At 54.4% G+C, this 18,148-nt stretch overlaps 1 protein-coding gene across 2 annotated transcripts in view; it reads left to right on the top strand.

Annotated features, from left to right (window-relative positions):
* VIPR2 (vasoactive intestinal peptide receptor 2) overlaps positions 1-15,575 on the top strand; it is a 96,254-nt gene extending 80,679 nt beyond the window's left edge. The window contains exons 6-13 of one of the 2 annotated variants that reach the window (XM_063100164.1): positions 3,125-3,266; positions 7,602-7,752; positions 8,441-8,501; positions 9,902-9,971; positions 10,396-10,487; positions 14,168-14,297; positions 14,366-14,407; positions 15,402-15,575. In XM_063100164.1, the coding sequence (XP_062956234.1) occupies positions 3,125-3,266; positions 7,602-7,752; positions 8,441-8,501; positions 9,902-9,971; positions 10,396-10,487; positions 14,168-14,297; positions 14,366-14,407; positions 15,402-15,575 (862 nt within the window). The remainder of the gene's footprint in view (positions 1-3,124; positions 3,267-7,601; positions 7,753-8,440; positions 8,502-9,901; positions 9,972-10,395; positions 10,488-14,167; positions 14,298-14,365; positions 14,408-15,401) is intronic. The other variant, XM_063100165.1, reaches the window with a different exon arrangement.
* The last annotated feature ends 2,573 nt before the right edge of the window (positions 15,576-18,148 follow it).

Genomic DNA, 18,148 nt, shown 5'->3' on the forward strand with positions numbered 1-18,148 from the left:
CAAATTAGAGAAATGCACTTGGAACTTTTCAAGTCTTGAATTAATCTTTAATAAAGTTAGAGAGGGCTTGTATTCTTTGGGCAATAGGTTAGCTTACTTAAAATTTTTCTATTTTTGTAAAATACCTTTTTTAGTCTATTTTTTATATTTCTCTAACAAAATTCTCATAAATAATATAAGAATTTATTCTTACCATCTCTCTAACTAAAAATTATTTTTCTTTTTTGTGTAGGAGTCCAAACTGTTTTACAGCTGGCCAAAATAGTTTTCAAGTTTTTTGTTGGGATTTTTAAAAGTTGTGGTAAAATGCACATAACATAAAATTGACCACTCTCACCATCTTGCAGTGTGCAGTCAGTGGCATGAAGGACCCTCACAACATTGTGCAACTATCAGCACTCTCCAGCTCCAGAGCTTTCATCATCCCAAATGGAAACCCATGCACGTTAAATACTCCCACTCCTCCAGGCCCTGGAAACCATTAATCTGCTTTCTGTCTCTGGATTTGCCTATTCTGGACATATCATATGAATGGAATCCTACAGTATGTGGCCTTTTGTGTCTGTCTTCTTTCAGTTAGTGTGTTTTCAGATCATCTGTGTCGTGGCACGCATGTTTACGTGCTGATGGGCATTTGAGCTGTTTCCACCTTCTGCCTCTTATGAGCAGAGCTGCGGTGAACAGTCATGTCCACATTTTTGTGTGAGTGCCTGTCTCCAGCTCTCTGGGGTGTACCCCTAGAACTGTAATTCTGGGCACATGGTCATCCTGTGTTTCACTTATTCAGGGACCACCAAACTGTTTTCCACAATGACTGCACCATTTTACATTTCCACCAGCAGTGAGTGAGGGTTCCAGTCTTTCCACACACTCTACAACACTTTTTATTTCCTGTTGTTTTTTAAAATTATTATTATCATTATTGTTACCATTGCCATGCTAGTGGGTGTGAAGCGATATCTCATTGTGGTTTCACATGCTTATGGACCATTTTTATATCTTCTTTGGGGATATCTGCAGTCAAATCTTTGACCATTTTCTAATTGGGCTGTTTGGTTTTTGTTATTGAGTTGTAAGAGTTCTTTATATATTCTGCATGCTAACCCTTATCAAATATGTAATTTGCAACTATTTTCTCCCATTCTGTAGGTTTTCTTTGAACTCTCTTCATAATGTCCTTTGGTGGATAAAAGTTTTTAATTTTTATGAAGTCCACTTTATTTACATTTTTATTTTGTTGCTTGTGCTTTTGGCGTATTTAAGAAACCATTGCCAAATCTAAAGTCATGAAGATTTGCCCCTGTGTTTCTTCAGAAGAATTTTACAGTTTTAGCTCTTGCATTTAGGTCGTTGATTTATTTTGATTTAGGTTTTATGTGTGATATGAGGGAAGGTCCAGCTTTATTCTCGTGCACATGAATGCCCAGTCAATCCTGCACCGTTCGTTGAAGACTGTTCTTCCCTGTTCAATGTTCTTGGCACTCTTGTCAAAATCAATTGGCCATAGACATATGAGTTTACTTCTGCACTCTTAATTAATTCTGTTCCATTGGTCTATGTGGAGTCTACAGTGAGTTTTGAAGTTGAGAAGGTAAGTCCTTCAACGTTGTTCTTTCTGGGATCATTTTTTTGTTCAAGACCCCTTGCAATTCTGTATGGCGTAGGGTCAGCTTTCAGGGATGCCCATTCTGCACAGGTTGAAATGCCTGATGGTCTTCCGCACATCTCTGAGGCTCTCTTTGTTTTCTTTATGTTTTTTTCCTTTTGCTCCTCAGACTGGATAATTTCCTTTGGCCCATCACGAGGTCAGTGATTCTTCTGCCTGCCCAAATCTGCTTTGACCCCTCTAGTGAATCTCTCACTTCAGCTGTCGTACATGTTAGCTCCAAATTTTCTGCTTGACCACTTCATGTGATTTGTCTTTTTATTGATATTCTCTGTGTTGAGACATTGTTCTCCTGGTTTCTGTTAGTTATTTGCCCATGGTTTTTGTTATTTTGTTTTTTTTCAGTTTGGGTTGTTTTTTTTTTTTTTTTTTTTTTTTTTTTCTAGCTCTTTAAGTGTATTTAAGACAGGTGATGAAAAGTCTTTCCTTCTAAGTCCGTTCCCTGTGGTTCCTCGGGGACAGTTTTGTTCATTGCTTTTCTTTTTCCTGTTACTGGACTGTACTTTCTTGTTTCTTCTCATGCCTCATACTTTTTGTTGAAGCTGGTCATTTGGGGTGTTATGCTGTGGTAACTTTGGAAATCAAATTCTCCTGCCTCTAGGATGTGTGGTTGCTCCTGGCTATGGGGGTGGTTGCACAGTGACTTTTCCAAACAGTTTTTTGAAGACCGTGTTGGTCCTTGTTGGTCCCCGAAGCCTGTACACCTGTAGTTTACTGGTCAGCTAGTTGTTTGACAGAGATTTTTTAAGCACCTGGAGCCAAAGAGGGAAAAAATAGAAAGAAAAGAAAAGATACTCCCTCCAGGCCTTTGCAGGCTGGTTCTGTGTGGGGCGCCCTCAATATTCCCTGAGCCACGGACAGCTCTGCCTCAGCCTCATTTTCTTGCTGCAACTGAGCCTGAAATCCCCGTGGATGAGAGCGGTGGCTGCTCAGGACAGTCCTGAACCTGCGTCCTGCCCTGAATGTGCACATGGATCTCTAGGTTCCCCAGGAATGTGGGAGCCTTTCAAAGCCCTTATTCTCAAAGATTCTCTGCCCCGAGCCTTTCCTCTCAGGCTTGCCGAGCTCTGTCATTGGCCTCAACAGTTCATTTTTGCCTGAGGCAGCAGCAGCCTGTCCACCTGGCGTCTGATGTTTTTGAGGAATGTCCTCCCAGAGCTTTGAGCGACTTAAAACAAAACAAAGACAGGCCCTATGCACCAGTCTTCCAGGGAACCCACAGACAGGTCAAAGCAAACACAGCTCCCAGGACCGGTGGAATCCCTCTGGGATCAGGTGCCACACTGGAAACACGGGTGGCATCGTGGAGGTGACTGCCACGGCGGGGGTGGCCAGGCTGAGTCAGGCGTGTGCCCTGCCGAGCCCCAGTGGCCTTTCTCCTGGCCCGGTGTTCACTGGGCTGCTGTGAACCTCTGACCACCTTGCAGAGGTCCACACGGTGTTGACCTGTCCCCCCAGGAAGCTGCACTGCACCAGGAACCACATCCACCTGAACCTCTTCCTCTCCTTCATCCTGAGGGCCATCTCAGTGCTGGTCAAAGACGACGTCCTCTACTCCAGCTCGGGCACGCTGCACTGCCCCGACCAGCCATCCTCATGGGTAAGGCTGTCCCCACAAGCAGGGTCCTCTCCTGGGGGTCTCCCTCCTCGCCATCTCTGTTTCCAACTCTCATGATGGTGACATCTCAGTGCTGGGGTCAGAGCAGGCCCACAGCAGGCAGGGAGGTGGGTGGGGTCCAGGTCATGTCAGGCCTGGGACATTCCAGGTCCCTGAGACCTGACCCACCACAGACCCAGAGGCAAGGGCAGCGGCAGCAGCTCAGTGGGGAAGTCCTGGGTCGATGAGCACGTGCGTCTCCATCCTGAGCAGTGAGCGCTTCTCTCCAGACTGCTGGGGGGACCCAGCCTGTGCCGTGAGTGAATCCACACGGCATCCAGCTGGGAACCCAGCTGCATGTCCCGAGTATGCTCGGGTCCCGCTCTCTGATGCGAGGATAAATCGTCGTAATTATTGGCTTCTACACCCGTGTGGAGGTTCTGTTTTACACTGCCCGGGCTGGGCTTCTCCCTTGGCTATATTTGTGGTGGTGATAAGTGGCTATTCTGTACCTAATGAAGTTGGTTTAATATAACAAATACTCACTGAGCTGCACGTGCAGGTCGCTGTACTGCGTCGTTCCCTGCAGGCGCCACACACAGCACCCTCAGCACCTCTGGCGAGCATCTGGGGCTCTGTAGGTCATTCCTGGTCTGAGCTCTTAGCTGCCAAGGCTGGCTGCTCACTTCCGTAGGGGCTGGAACGCCGAGCCCGGCTCTCACGTTCCCAGAGGATGGATTCATCTGCTGGCACCATTGCGTGCACTGAACAGATTTGAACTGATGCAGTTTTAAGACAGTCGAGCCCTTCGTGACTCCACAGAACATCGGCTGCATCGCAGACCTTCGTGGTCTTCCTGCAGGCACAGGTATTTCCAAGGATAACCTGGCTCAGGATGCATGAGGATGGATTAATGAAGGGAGTCTGGTGTAATAACAGAATTAAAAACAAGATCCTTCACCTCACAAACGCCCACCCCACAGTGACAGTCAGGGCCCCTGAGCTCCTGTCCTGGGCAGGGTCTTCCCTGTGCGTGACCGTGGTGGGCACCGGCAGGAAGAGTGGGGAGAAGGCCAGGCTCCTGCTCACCAAGACGCCACAAAGCTTTGCTCAGCTCGTCATTTAAAGAGGTTGTGACCCTCGACAGACCCCGAGTACCGGGCGTTTGGGGCAGAGGCTTTCAACTCTCTCTCGCCACTTGGACCCAGAGAACCTGACCTACTCCTCACCTAGAGGGGCTGAGGAGCACGGCGGAGGCTCCTCCGGAACCGGGAGGGTGTGGGCCAGCCTGCCCTGCCCACGCTGGGGTCGCCCCTCCCCGCACTGTTGGCTGAGTCTCTCCCAAGCGCCCGGCTGTTCCCCCGGACACTGTTGGCAAATGCTCGGTCACCTTCACAAGACCAGTATCCCATTTCACAAATGAGGAAACGGGGCTGAGGGAAACTAGACACTCGTCTCAGGATCCAGACCCCAGGGCCACGTGCACGTCCAGTGTCAGATGCTGAAGGGCCCAGCGGGCGGCTGGCATGTGCTCCAGGCCAAGTTCCGGGAGCTGACATCTGGGGAGGAAGCCCAGACCCGAGGATCATCAGCCCTGGAATCTGCCCCTCGCACCAGGTGTCACCCCTGGACCGACAAGAGGAGAGACAGGAGGGACGGGAGGGTGCCAGGTCTCCCTTTCATTGTCCCTGAGGGGGCCAGAGTTCTGAGTGAGTTACATAGAAGTACAGTCAGACATCAGCGTGGGGAACAAGAAAAACATCTTTCCTCCTGGTTGCATTTTTTGGACATTTTTGCTCCCAGGTGGGTTTTGCCAAACCAAGCAGAACACCTGGGACAGCTCCCCGCAAACAGGTGCAGGGTCTTTTCCTCAGGACACTACAAGGAGCCTCTTCCACAGGTCTGGGTTCCCCTGGGCTCCCGCTGCCCAGAGCGGAGCAGAGCCAATGGCAGCTTCCCTGCTGTGGGCCAGAGCGGTCCCCACATGGGGTCATCAGGGACTCTCAGAAGCCCATCCTCAGGCTTCCTAAGCTTGAGTCCTGCCTGGAGGTACCCAGACATCCAGGCCGGGCTGCACCTGGAAGAAGCCCAGCTCTGACCTCCCTGCTGCCCGCTGCCCTGGATGGGCTAGGGTGAGGCTCAGAGCCAAAGACTCAGTTAGAAGCCAGGGGGTCCACACAAACAGCACCGCAGTGACACATTGCAGAGGGTCCTCAGCCCACAGCCCAGGTCAGGAGGAAGCTGAGTGAGCAGAGCACAGTGAGAGTCCTCAACACGCACACGCACAGGTGAAAAACATGCAAGAACACACATGAGCACACACACACATGCAGAAACATACATGTGCAGATGTGCACGATGAGGTACACATATACATGCATATACGAAAATATATGTGTGTGTATTCACACAAACATATACATAGAAACATGCAGAACACAAACAAATACACAGGTACACACTCAGGCACACGTGCACACTGGGCACCAGCACACATGCACTCCTGCACATGTGTGCATGCGCGCACACACACACACACGTACACACGCACGCACACACGTACACACACACACACACGTACACACACACACACGCACGCACACACGTACACACACACACACACACACACACACACGTACATCACTGATGCTCCCAGGCAGGACCACGGGTCTGGTGAGGGACATGCTGCTGACCAGACCCTGGCCTGGCTGTCTCTTGAGCTGATGTCCCAACACCAACCTGGGTGGCAGCAGCAGCAGCAGCAGGCCCTGGGCCCCCATGGGACACAGTGTGCAGACTGCTACTGTGGAAGATGAAGCCTGTGAGGAGCTTGTCCTTGCGCAGACCTCCTGTCCTCACAGGGTGCTCGTCTGGAGAATGAGCACACGGACAGAAATCCACAGGTGATGTCTTCTTCAACATTTTAGCAACAAACTGCAACTGACCTAAACACACTTCCTCTGCGTCTTTTTTGCCCATTCCACAGGACGTCATAGAAGCCCTCAAGGTCAACTGGAGTCTCAGCATTTCGTGCACAGTAGCCCAGCAGGCGGGTGTAGCATGATTCTTTTAACCATTCCCTGGATAATGGGCCAGTCTTTACTTTGTATTTTTCTGCTGCTGCAAACATCGTGGGATATGTGCCATCGTATACTGGCATTCCTATTTCTGCGGATGGACTCACAAGCGAAGCTGTTGGGTCAGCGGGTGTCTCGGCTCAGCTGCTGTGACAGGACAGCACAGACTGGAGGCTTAAACAGCAAACCTGAGTTGTTCACAGTTCTGGAGGCCACAAGTCCCAGATCAAGGCTCCAGCAGATTTGGCGTGTGTCGAGGGCCTGCTCTGGTGACTTCTTGCTGTGTGACTTCTCACTGTGTGATGGCAACTTCTCGCTGTGTCCTCATGTGGGGGAAGGATGAGGAGCTCTCTGGGAACCCTTTTATAAAGACACTGATTCCATCACGAGGCTCCACCCTCGTGATCCAGTCGCCTCCCACAGGCCCCACCTCCTAACACTATCCACTGGGGACTGGGATTCAACGTTGGCTGCAGGGACCCAATGTTCAGTCCAATACAAATTCAGTATTGTTTTTTTAAGTTGAATAACTGCATTGCCGGACTGCCTCACACCCCTGACAGTGGCGCTGGGGCTCATGCCTGTGCCCACGTGCTTCTGACTGGCTGTTCAGGACTCTGCGGGTCCGACAGGCTGCAGCTCCGTCTCCTGCACCTCACGCGCCTTCCCGGGGCCGCTGCTGAGAACCAGCACTTTCCAGGGTTCTTTTGGCCCTTAAAAAAATCATATCTTTTCCTTGCTTCTGTCTGTAATATCTGTATGTTACAGAAATTAAACGCTTGTCATTTCCCTTGTAAATGTTTCCAAATTCACCACTTGCAGTTGTGCTCGTACGTTAGTGTTCAGTGTTTATATGATCAAAATGGCCTTCTGCTATGGCGCCATCGCATTTCCCGTTTTGGCCTCTCAGTCTCAGTCCTGTGCGTTCAGGAGACCCCAGCCGCCGCCCCCCAAGAGTAAGGAGCTGGCTGCTGGGGAGGCCGTTTACTTCCGCCTCTCTGTGGCATGTTCATCCTGCGGTGAACTCAGAGGCTCTGTGGCTCGTCCCCTGGTGCCGTGTGTACAGAAGTCCTTGCTCAAACAAAACGCACATTCTTGGTCCACGCCCGGCCACTGTATTAATCGTGTCCCTTCCCAGATAGCATCCGATGCATCTTCATTCCTTACACAAACAAGCAACTGTGTCATGTCTTGGGGCAGCTCTGCTGGCGTGAGCAATCTTATCTGAATGGACCACACCCGTGCTCCCCATGTGTTGCAGGTCGGCTGCAAGCTGAGCCTGGTCTTCTTCCAATACTGCATCATGGCGAACTTCTACTGGCTGCTGGTGGAGGGACTCTACCTCCACACCCTGCTGGTGGCCATATTCTCCCCCAACAGATGCTTCCTGGCCTACCTACTGATTGGATGGGGTAAGGACCCCCTCCCCAGCGTCCCCCGGCCCCCACCAATGCACAGGCCCGCCGGGGTCCTGGCTCCCATCTCATCTGAGCAGTAAACGCAGACTTCTCCAGCTCAGAAAAACACTTGGCTGCCCCTAGCATGCGTTTCAGGGTCGTGTTAGGAAGAGCTCTTATGGGCCGACTGGAGGTTCCTGCAGACAACACTTAATATTTCTGGTAACCCGGAACCTGGTTTAAAATGCTTTAAACTCCCATTCCTGGCCCCTTTGACCCCAAATGCAAACTGCACTGCTAACAAGTAGCAAAACAGAAGGTGCCACAGTGAGATTGTTGAGCTGCCAACTTGCAGGACTTGTGCTGCCCTGAGTTGGAAAGGGACGAAAAGTGGGACATCCACGGGTTGGCACAGCCAGCAGCTCTTGGAGCACGCCCAGCCACCATTAACCCCCACGGTCCTCAACATGGACATTTTCCATACAGGACAGGGGGTGTCAGGCCCTCACGGGTCTCAGTGTTCAGCCACACACTTCATTAGCGTCACCGCTTAACCAGGTTGTACGTATTTGTGACAGCTTTAAACACAAGTTTCCACTTAGTCTTCCTGTCAGAGGCACATCCCTGGAGAGTCTGCTGATGAGGGCACACGGTTGTGCATGCTGGCGAGCACGGGTGTGTGTCACCAGGCATCTTTCCACAGGCATTCCCACCCTCTGCACAGCAGCATGGACTGCGGCCAGGTTCTATCTAGAAGACACAGGGTGAGAGCCATACCCCCACCTTGACCTTTGGAACCTAGAGCAAAGATTGTCACCTGGCTGGGAGGACAGGGGGGCATTTGCAGCCAGTGAGAGTGACCACGCAGTGCTTGAGGAGACTCAAGGTCGGGGGGAGGGCCTCTCAGGGCTGGGCATTGGGAGGAAGACCCCGCGGGCGCCGGGAGATGAGCCAGGTCTTGCAGCTCAGCCAAGACTGAGGTGAACCCGGTGGAGCCGGGCCAGCATGTCAGGCGGGCGCAGCAGCATCCACAGGGGAAACCCAGGCATCATGCGAGGGCTGCCTGCCTGGAGCAGAGAGCTGGGGACCAGGTTAAAGCGGCCAGCCGGGCGCTCTCCCTCAAGAGCCGCTTCCTAAGCATAGAATGTGGCCGGCAAGGCCCAGGGCTCCTCTGCTCTGTGTCTGGGGGGCCAGACATGGCCCTCCCACAAGCCTGAGGAGCCCCCAGCAGGATCACTGTGCCTATAGAGGGTCTCAGGTGTGTCAGCATCCGCCACGGAGGAACCACTCCAAAATTGGTGGCAGAAAGTCATCGCACTTATTCAGCATGTGGCCTGCACGCCAGCTACTTGATGGACTTCTGAGGCCTCAGCCAGGCCCACTCACTCTCGCGTGGTCTCCTGTGGGTCAGCAGGGCTGGCGGCCTGAGGCAGTGTCAGCTGGAATCTCCTCTGGCCACGGGCTCCCAGGGAGGGAGTGGGTGTGAGCAAGGCTGCCTGGGCAGCCCCAACCCAAGCCGCCCCGTCCTGCTACCAGACCAGCCGGGGCCCAGGCCCCGAGGATGCGGACTCTGCTCTTGATGGGGGCCACAGTCCCTCCGCCGGGGCACGGGCATGGGAGGGCATCGCTGAGGCGTCCCAGGGGCAACCGAGCCAGCCGCCTACTGGGGATGGCCTCACGCTGAAACCAAACACGAGGAAACGTTGCCAGCCGCACCCGCCTCGGTTACCCTAAAGACACTTTTCAAGCCTCATTGGGGTGCAGATACAAAGCATCTGGGAGAGGAGGGGGACCTCATTTTCAGGCGGAAAATATCTCTTTTTGTGATGTCAGCCAGAGCGAGCTCGGGCCTGGGCTGTGCCAACCCTCAGGTCAAGACCCCCAAGGTGACGGGGCTCTCCGGCCTCCTGCCCCTCCCCTGGCTTGAGGTCCCCTCTCTGTGAGCAGACCTGGCAGCAGGTCGCTCCCAGTCTCTAAATGCAGGGGCTGTGCTTCCAGAGAGGGTGACGGGAAAGCTGGGTGGGATCGGGTGACAGGAAGGCGGGCATGGGCAGCTGCGGGGAAGCGGTTCTGTTCCCAGATCCACAGACCCAGGCACAGCTGTCCCTTGCGACTCCTGTGTGCACGAAATCAGTGGTGACAACTTTCCTTCTCTCTCCAACAGCTGCTGGGATACAAACGACCACAGTGTTCCCTGGTGGGTTATACGAATACCGATTTTAATCTCTATTATAGTAAGTGACTTCTGCACGAAACACGAAACATCTGTCAAGTAGCCCACATGGACAGAGAGCGTCCACATCCTTCATTAAGTACAAATGGCCCGTCCCACTCTGGCTTCCAGGGAAGGGCTCACCAGGGTGAGGGGCTGTCCCCTGCATAGCCAGCGCCTCCAGGGTCAGCTCCCAGGAAGGGAGAGTCAAAATTAGCTGCACTTGAGGGCAGCTTGGATTCCCATTCGCCCACGTCACATTCCGAGAGTAATTGGCTCGTGCCGTGGCCTGAAGCCACGCAGCAGTGGCTCAGAGCAGTCCAGCTCCAGGCGGCGGGTGGGGACAGCACTGTGTGCCCTGCAGGTGGGGGAGCTGGGCAGGTGTCCCACACACCCCGTCCCGTGCAGGGAAAATCATGCACAGACACGTTGTCTCTTTTGTGCAGGTCAATTTTATCCTTTTTGTTAGTATTATACGAATCTTACTGCAGAAGTTGACATCCCCAGACGTTGGCGGCAATGACCAGTCACAGTACAAGTGAGTACGGTTCAGTCCCCCTACCCACCCCCCAGCGGAAGGCGTGGAGGCCAGGAGAAGTCCCTGCGTTGTCTGCCAGGAAGGTCCTCGGGTACGGAGGGACGGGCCCGGGCTGGGCCTGGGCCTCTTTCAGCCACAGGCATGTGCTCCTGGCTCAGGCCCAGGGCTCTGCATGTACCTGATGCACCGAGAGAGCTAGGGCCAGCGCTTCTGTGGCGATTGCTGACATCGAGCACCTTTTCTCTTATTCTAATCGCCATGAGGATTTCCTCTGTAGTGAATTTTCTTATTTGAGTGTCTGCCCACTTTCCTGCTGTGTCATCTGCCTTTTCCTTGTTGGCCACACTGTCACCCCCAGACCAGGCTCAGCTTGCCTTCTTGCATTAAACGACTGACTCAAAAGTCCAAACGTCGGTGCAAGGATTGGAAGGTTTATTCAGATGACTGACATCTGGGGGGTGACCAGGCTGAAATCCACCCATTTCTGATGCCTGTTCTGGGGGTTATAAAGGGGAAGAGGCGGGAAGATGAGGTGAGGGTCTTTGTTCTAAAGAAAGAAGCGGGGGAGAGTCTGGGAGCAGCAGACAGTCTGAGTCAAATGCCAGGGTCCCATGATGGACTGGAAACTTCAGCATCACAGTGTCTGTGGTCAGCTTCAAGTCCTTGATGTCACCTCGAGGCTGGAGTCCTCGTCTCCTAGGGAGAGCTCAAGAGTAATAACCTCAGTCAGACATCGTATAAACTCCTGACTTGGATTTCTGATTAACGTGGGGGGGTTTACAACCAGCTCGGGGTCTGCCTCTCCCGCATCTCTCCTCTGGTTTGCAGCCAATTAGAGAGGTGAGAAAAACAAGACACTGAGTTTCAGTCCTTAATTGCAGGCGCCCCCTCCAGAGTAAGTCAGCATAAGAGGGTGACTCACCTCCTGCAGCCTCGCAGTTCTGCTAACCTCATGGAATTGGTGATTATCAGTTCCCAAGTTAGGGGCTGATGGAAACATTCTGCCTGCTCTCAGTTACCCCAGAGATGGTTGTTTTTCTGGCTGACGTCCCTTTCAACACCTTCCTTTTAGTTTATGTTTGATCCCGTCCTCCCCGTCAGACCGTGTGGTCATGGCGTGCTTCTGGTGCTGGCACTGACACCAGGCTTCCTACTTAATAGTGACACGGTGCATGTGGATTGACTGAGACCAAGGGAGGAAGGCTTTTGTCATCTCCCTCCAGTGGACAAAGGCCAGAGCTGAGGGGCAACAAACCCCCAGTCGCCCGCTAATTAATGACCCGAGGAGTCTATCAAGAAAATAAACGTTCCATGAATTTCTGTCAAGACTGTGTAGAGGACGATAAAATCCACAACTCAGGTATAGAGCAAACACTATTCAGCGCTGAAGTGGCTGGAGCCACCCAGGAGCCTTGGGCGCAGACAGCCAGGGCTGGACGGCAGCCGCGTCCAGACCTGTGCCTGGCAGGTCCCCTGACGGCCCGCCCGGGTGCCCTGCCCCACGTTCCCCCCGTCCCTTCTCCAGAAAGCACAGGATGGGTTTTGGGAGGCGGTTTGGACAGGCAGCAGCGCCCGTGCTCAGGGGCACAGACCGGGAGCCCCAGGGCCGCGTTCACACACCAGCTGGCTGCCTGAGGGAAGTCACTTCCCAGCTGCTCAGTTTCCTCCCCTGTAGAATGGAAGTAATAATAATATTTTTCATAAGGTTATGAGGATTCATTGAGTTCATATTTGAATGACCCTGAGTGCCTGGCACCGGAAGTGTTGTAGAGGAGTCTGGTGGGCAGATAAATCTAGTTGTGTGGTGTGGAGCCCGCCGGATGGATGGGATTCCACGTCGGAGCACAAGTGGTGCGGCGCGGCTGGGCCATGCAGCGTCTGCCAGCGGGCAGCCCCGGCCGGGCACGACGGCTGCGGGAAGAGCACGGTTCTCGGCTGCCCTTCAAATTGAAGTTTGAGTCTCTGCAAGTCTTTTTTAACTTCTCTGCTGGCCTTTGCTTTAGGTTCTTTGGGAATGATAACTAAGTAGGTCTTGGAGATGGACGCTTTTATTTTGGAAACTAAATTAAGTGAGAGTGATAAAATCTGGCTTTCTTCCAAGAAGACAGAAAAGGCTCAGGTCTCTCGTGCCACCTCAGGGCCGCGCCGTGTCTTTTCTGTGCAACTCTCTGGAACAGAAGCAGCCAAGTCCCCTGGACAGGGCCCAAGAGGGCCAGCTCTCTGCAACGTCCTTCCTAGAGACCGTTTGGTAGGAGACGCTGGGTGTGCTAATCACAGGAACACAGGCAGATTGTCTGCAGCATTAACTAAAGGGCACAGTCCCACAGAAGCCCAGCTTTTATGCCCTGGCTGACTCTGCATGAAGACGTTAAGTGCAGAAAGGACCACAGGCTTATGAAGTTAAAGGTGCAGATTTGCAGATGACCGCTGGCTGGCCCACACGCGGAATGACCTGGGCTGCAGGGGTGTGTGTGATTGTCTGTTAGAGGGGAAATCCTGTTTACTATGAACGCCATGGGACATGGTGTGTTTTGTTGTGAAAGAATTTGGGAGAAATGAACACATTTCTAGAATTTACGTTCCCAGGCATGGGTGCTAGATTTGAGGCAGTAGTCCAAAAAATAAATCAAAAGAAATTGGTGGTTTTTACCCAGGGATGGGAGGTGACCAAAAGAAGGTGGGAGAGGGGCTGGGTGCCACCTCACCCATTCCTTGAACCCCAGGAGCTTAACTGGTATTTACCCCACACTCCTGACCCACAGACAACTCTGGAATCTCCCAGGGAGTGTTAGGCAGAGGCCTGGGTCTCAACTGCAGAGAACTGGTGTCACTGGTGAGGGGAGGACAGATGGATGCCAGGAGCTCCCAGTGCTCCCCAGATTCCTGTGTGTGTGGTGATGGGGACAGAAGCGCTCATGCAAGATCCCAGGCATGGCAGCGTCACCAAGAACAAGACAGAGGCACAGATTCTCAGGCCATGGCCCAGAAGCTCCAGGGCTGGGAGGGGCGGGAAGTCCCCTTTGGAACAAGACCTCAGCGGCTCTGGTGCAGCAGGGGTCTGAGAAGCTCTGGCTTCAGTAGCCGGGGCAGGGGAGGACCCAGCTGGTGCTGCGGGGGCAGGTGGGATCGAGCGCGGCCGTCTTATTCCAACACACCCTGTGACGGGCAGAGTCCGCGTTCTGACTGGGGAGGGCAGTAACTCTGAGATGGACAGACAGAGCCCGTCCAGGCCCGCCCACCTGACTGCATGCACAGGGTTCACGGTGTCCAGATCAGCAAAGGCGGGTCTCGTGGGTTCCCCGCCAGGCCCTGAAATAGCCTCGATTCGAGGATACTCCCCCCTTTTGATCTGAAACTGAACTTTGTCTTTCACATGCTGGCGAGGGTCCCGACTGTCGAGGTGACAGTAAGACCCCCAGGAATGAGGCTGCTGTGGGTGACCCTCCACAGTGTTTGGGGAGCTTTGCCACTTTGCAAGGCAGAGTCACTGTTGTCGCCACATCTCTTCATTCTGCCCATGAGCCTGCAGCACGCCGGGCATGGGTCTCGGTCTCAGTGAGGACAGAAGGGAGCCTGACGCCCATGCCTGTGCCCGCGTCCCAGCACTCGGCGGCCTCCGGATCGCAGGGCTCAGTCCTGGGGCTGCGTGGCGCTGGCTGACGCCGTCTCCTCTGACGCAGGCGGCTCGCCAAGTCCACCCTGCTGCTCATCCCGCTGTTCGGGGTCCACTACATGGTGTTTGCCGTGTTTCCCATCGGCATCTCCTCCAAGTACCAGATCCTGTTTGAGCTGTGCGTCGGGTCATTTCAGGTACGTGTGGACATGCCGCGCCCTCCTCGCGGGGCTGAGCTGTCCCTGACGGTCCCTTCTCTTCGCAGGGCCTGGTGGTGGCCGTTCTCTACTGTTTCCTCAACAGCGAAGTAAGTCCTTGTCGCCTCGGGACCATACACACGTGCTCAGTTTGCGAGGTGGCTCCCGAAACGCTCCCCCGGCCTGGCCTTGAGGCCGCCCCGTCTTCTGTGTGCTGGTTGCGCAGCGCGGAGCCCAGACCCGCTCTCCCTGTCCCTTCTTGCCCAGCTTCTTGCCGCCCCCCAGCAGCCACTTGCAAACCCTCAGTCTGCTCTCCACACCGGGCAGTGTCGACTGCCCAGTCCCCGTGCAGGTCTCTCCCTGTCCCTCTCGTGGCCAGCCCCGGGCACCTGCTGTGCTGGGAGGAGGCGGGAGGCGGGGACGTGTCAGGTGATGCGGGCACCGAGTCCCTCAGGCTGAAGCACGGCCGTCCTCTGCAGGGTCGTGCCCACCTTGCCCGAGGCGGCACGGCTGGGTCTTCCCTTCAGAGCCTCTGCCCGGTGACGGGTTCCGGTCCCCTCCCATCCGTAAGAAACGCTTTTCCAGACTCGACCTCCCTCCGGCCCCTAACTCCTGCCCAACACCAGAGACAGGAGACTCAGCAGCTCGTGCTGTGTCATTGTCACTCCCCAGCCCGCCGCCCCTCACTTGTCTCAAACTCTGGCCCTGCCAGCAGCAAGACAGTGGAGCCCCAGCGCCACCGTGCCCGGCTGCCCAGGGAGGCCCTTCCGAGAGTACAGGTCACCTCCCGACGGGGGGTCCGCGGGCCCTGTGCCGGAGCTGCCGTCGTCCTAGCCTCGGCGCTCGCAGCCTTACCGCGGGGCGTCGGGACGTCCCTCCTGGCTCCTGCTCTGGGTCTGCTCGTCCCCTCTGCCTCACCCCGTCCTCCCGAGCCCATTTCTGTTTCTGTCCATCTGGTCGGGATGTAGAGAGGTGTCAAAATGCCCTCACAACTAGAACCAGGCCAAAGGGAGCGCTGGCGGGTCCTCCCCGGGGCTGTGTCCCACAGGGCACCTTGGGCTCAGGCCTCCCACTCACACGTTTGCCTGATGTCCCCCTCCCCAGGTGCAGAGCGAGCTGAAAAGAAAATGGCGAAGCCTGTGCCCAACCCAGTCCCATAGCCGGGACCACAGGCTCCACAGCTTGTCCATCTCCAGGAACGGCTCAGAGAGTGCCCTGCAGTTCCCCCGGGGCTCCCGCGCCCAGTCCTTCCTGCAGACGGAGACCTCGGTCATCTAGCTGCGTGCACCGCCACTGTCGACGGGCACAGCAGGACACTGCGGGGCGCTTGGGGTCTGTGGCGCCTGCTGCACCTGCCCCGCCCTGGTTGCGTCCATCAGCGCCGTCTGGACTTCATCTAGCTGGTGACAACTCCACATGTGGAACGTGTGGAACGGGTTCACATTGTAATTGACTGGACTTAAATGCTAATCATTGTTACACTCCAGCATTTACATAATTTGTTCATAATGTTGATCAGCCATGCAGATGGATCCATTTTTAAGGAGAATAGGGTAGATCAGGTGGTCCCAGAACCATGGCCCAGCAGCTGCTGAGGGAAAATGAGGTTCTAATTTCCATGCCAACACTTGCAAAATTCAGGGTCCTGTCTGTGGAACGTGAAGGCCTAGACCTGGACACTGGGCGTGAACCCAATCGGTGTCTGGCCCAGGTCAGTGGCTTCCTCTCCCTCCCAGGCCCGCAGGGGCACCGCACCCTCTTGTGCACAGGACCCTGACAGGGGATTTCTGTGAAGCGACTCCTGCAAGCCAAGGTGGACCAGGAGAAATCGGCGGGAGAGTGGCCCGCCGCCCCCAGCGATCTCCTGCCCAGGGTCCTGTCCCAACCCCAGCCAGCTCTGCTGCTTCTGCACCAAAACAGCCCTACTGCGCCCCTCCCCACCCCCACGAGGCTTTTCTGCCTCCACAAGGAATGTGGACCGAGGGACCATCCGGGAACGGCAGCATGTACTGGACAGGCGTCTGCGTGTCGATGGCCCCCAGCCAATTCGCAGTTGCCCCAAAGCGCCCCCTCCTCCGTGCGGGCAGCCAGGAGGCCCCTCAGCAGCCCAGACCCAGCCGGCATGTCACCCCAGACGTTCAGCCTCACACTGGCTGCAGCCAGGATGTTGACCGGTGGGAATGGGAAACCCATTCTCTTTTTAATGAAAATAATCTTAAAATAATTTTTGTTTGAATGGAAACCTATTTGGAGGAGACGTAAAGCTGTGTCGAGCGCTCCCATCCAGTGCTGGCGAACGGTTGTCCCAGCTTGTACCCTTGATGGCATGCGGACGCAGAGAGGCAGGTCTGGGGGAAATCGCTGAAAGGGCCACAGAAGGAGACATAGGGTGAGAGTAGAGAGGAGGACTCCTGGACACAGCCCCCATTTGCTGTGCCAGATCCTGTCCCCACAGGAGCGTGGCAGACTCTGCCCAGACCTGGTCCATGTGCCTCTGCTGCAGGGCTCCATTGTGCCAAGCACATTTGATGACACTTGTCCCCTTAAACTGAGAGCTCTGAGGTCTTGTTCCTCTGGCATTGGTGGCAGGCCAGGGCAGGAGGACGAGACATCAGGCTGGGAGGTAGTGAAGGTCCAGGCTCATGGGTCCTGAGGGCATCATCTTGTTATGTAAACATCCCATGAAATAAGACTGGACAAAGGGCTGTTATTGAAGCAGCAGTCACCGGGCAGTCATTGTCACCGGGGAGGTTACTGGTTGTGCAGACAGTCTGCTGGTGGCCACGCAGGGGACTTCAGCTGTGCGCACCGACTCACCCTCCTCAGTGGAGCGTGTGCCAAGGCTACACACAGCCAGGGCCTGGCTGCTGTCCTGGTGAGGACAGAAGGGAAGGTGGTAAACTGAGAGTTTACTAAAGGAGTCGACTAGTTAACAGAGGGTTAGTGGTGACCAAATGGTCTGCACATGTTTTTATGTGTTGTACATGCGTGTGGAATGTCAGCAAACTCCACCCTGCTGTGGCTGTGAGCTGTGTAAATACCTAATAAAACCTGCTGTCCGATCTGTACAATGCATAGAGATTCACTGACAACCCCACGACTCGAGCACTGAGGATGGGCTCACGCTTGCTAGTGTGTACGGCTCCTTCAGGTGAAATCTTCCTGCTTGAAAAAGATCTGGGAGAGGAGAGGGGAGGAGTGGGCCGGTCATGGCAGCCACATGGCACCTTTGAGGAAGTTGAAACAGCACCACCAAGAAATCACAGACCCTTGATGTGTGAGGGCAGCCCTGGCATAGAGGCCCCTGCACACCTGGGTCCCGTACCCTGCAGCTCCAGCATGCCATCCCTCAGCTCTGCCAAATCTGAGAGCCTGTCAACTGGAGCAAAACTGCATGCCTGTATGTGGAAGTGTGTGCAGGCAAGTGTATGTGTGCAGTGTGCATGCTCGTGCGTGTACGTGTGCTTCCACGTGCTTTTGTGCATATGTGCATAAGTATGAGTATGCATGAGTGCATGTGTTTGCATGTGCATACATGAGTGCGGTGTGCCCATGTGTGCATGCATGTGTGTGCATGTGCAGGTGTGTTTTCGTGTGTTTGTATGTGCATGTGTGCGTGCATCTGTGTGTTTGCATGTGCATGCATGAGTATGGATGTGTCAGGTATGCATGCATCTCTGTATATGTACGTGTTGGCGTGTGCACGTGTGTCCGGGTGTGTGTGCACACGTGTGTGTGTGTGTATAGGTATGTGCATGCTGTGCATTTGTGTGTGTGCTGTTTGCATGTGTGTGTATCTCTGTGTGTGCTGACCCTCAGCCACTTTTGTGCTACAGGCAGATAGAATCTAA

The sequence above is a fragment of the Cynocephalus volans genome, chromosome 6, assembly GCF_027409185.1.
Source record: "Cynocephalus volans isolate mCynVol1 chromosome 6, mCynVol1.pri, whole genome shotgun sequence".
NCBI lineage: Eukaryota > Metazoa > Chordata > Mammalia > Dermoptera > Cynocephalidae > Cynocephalus > Cynocephalus volans.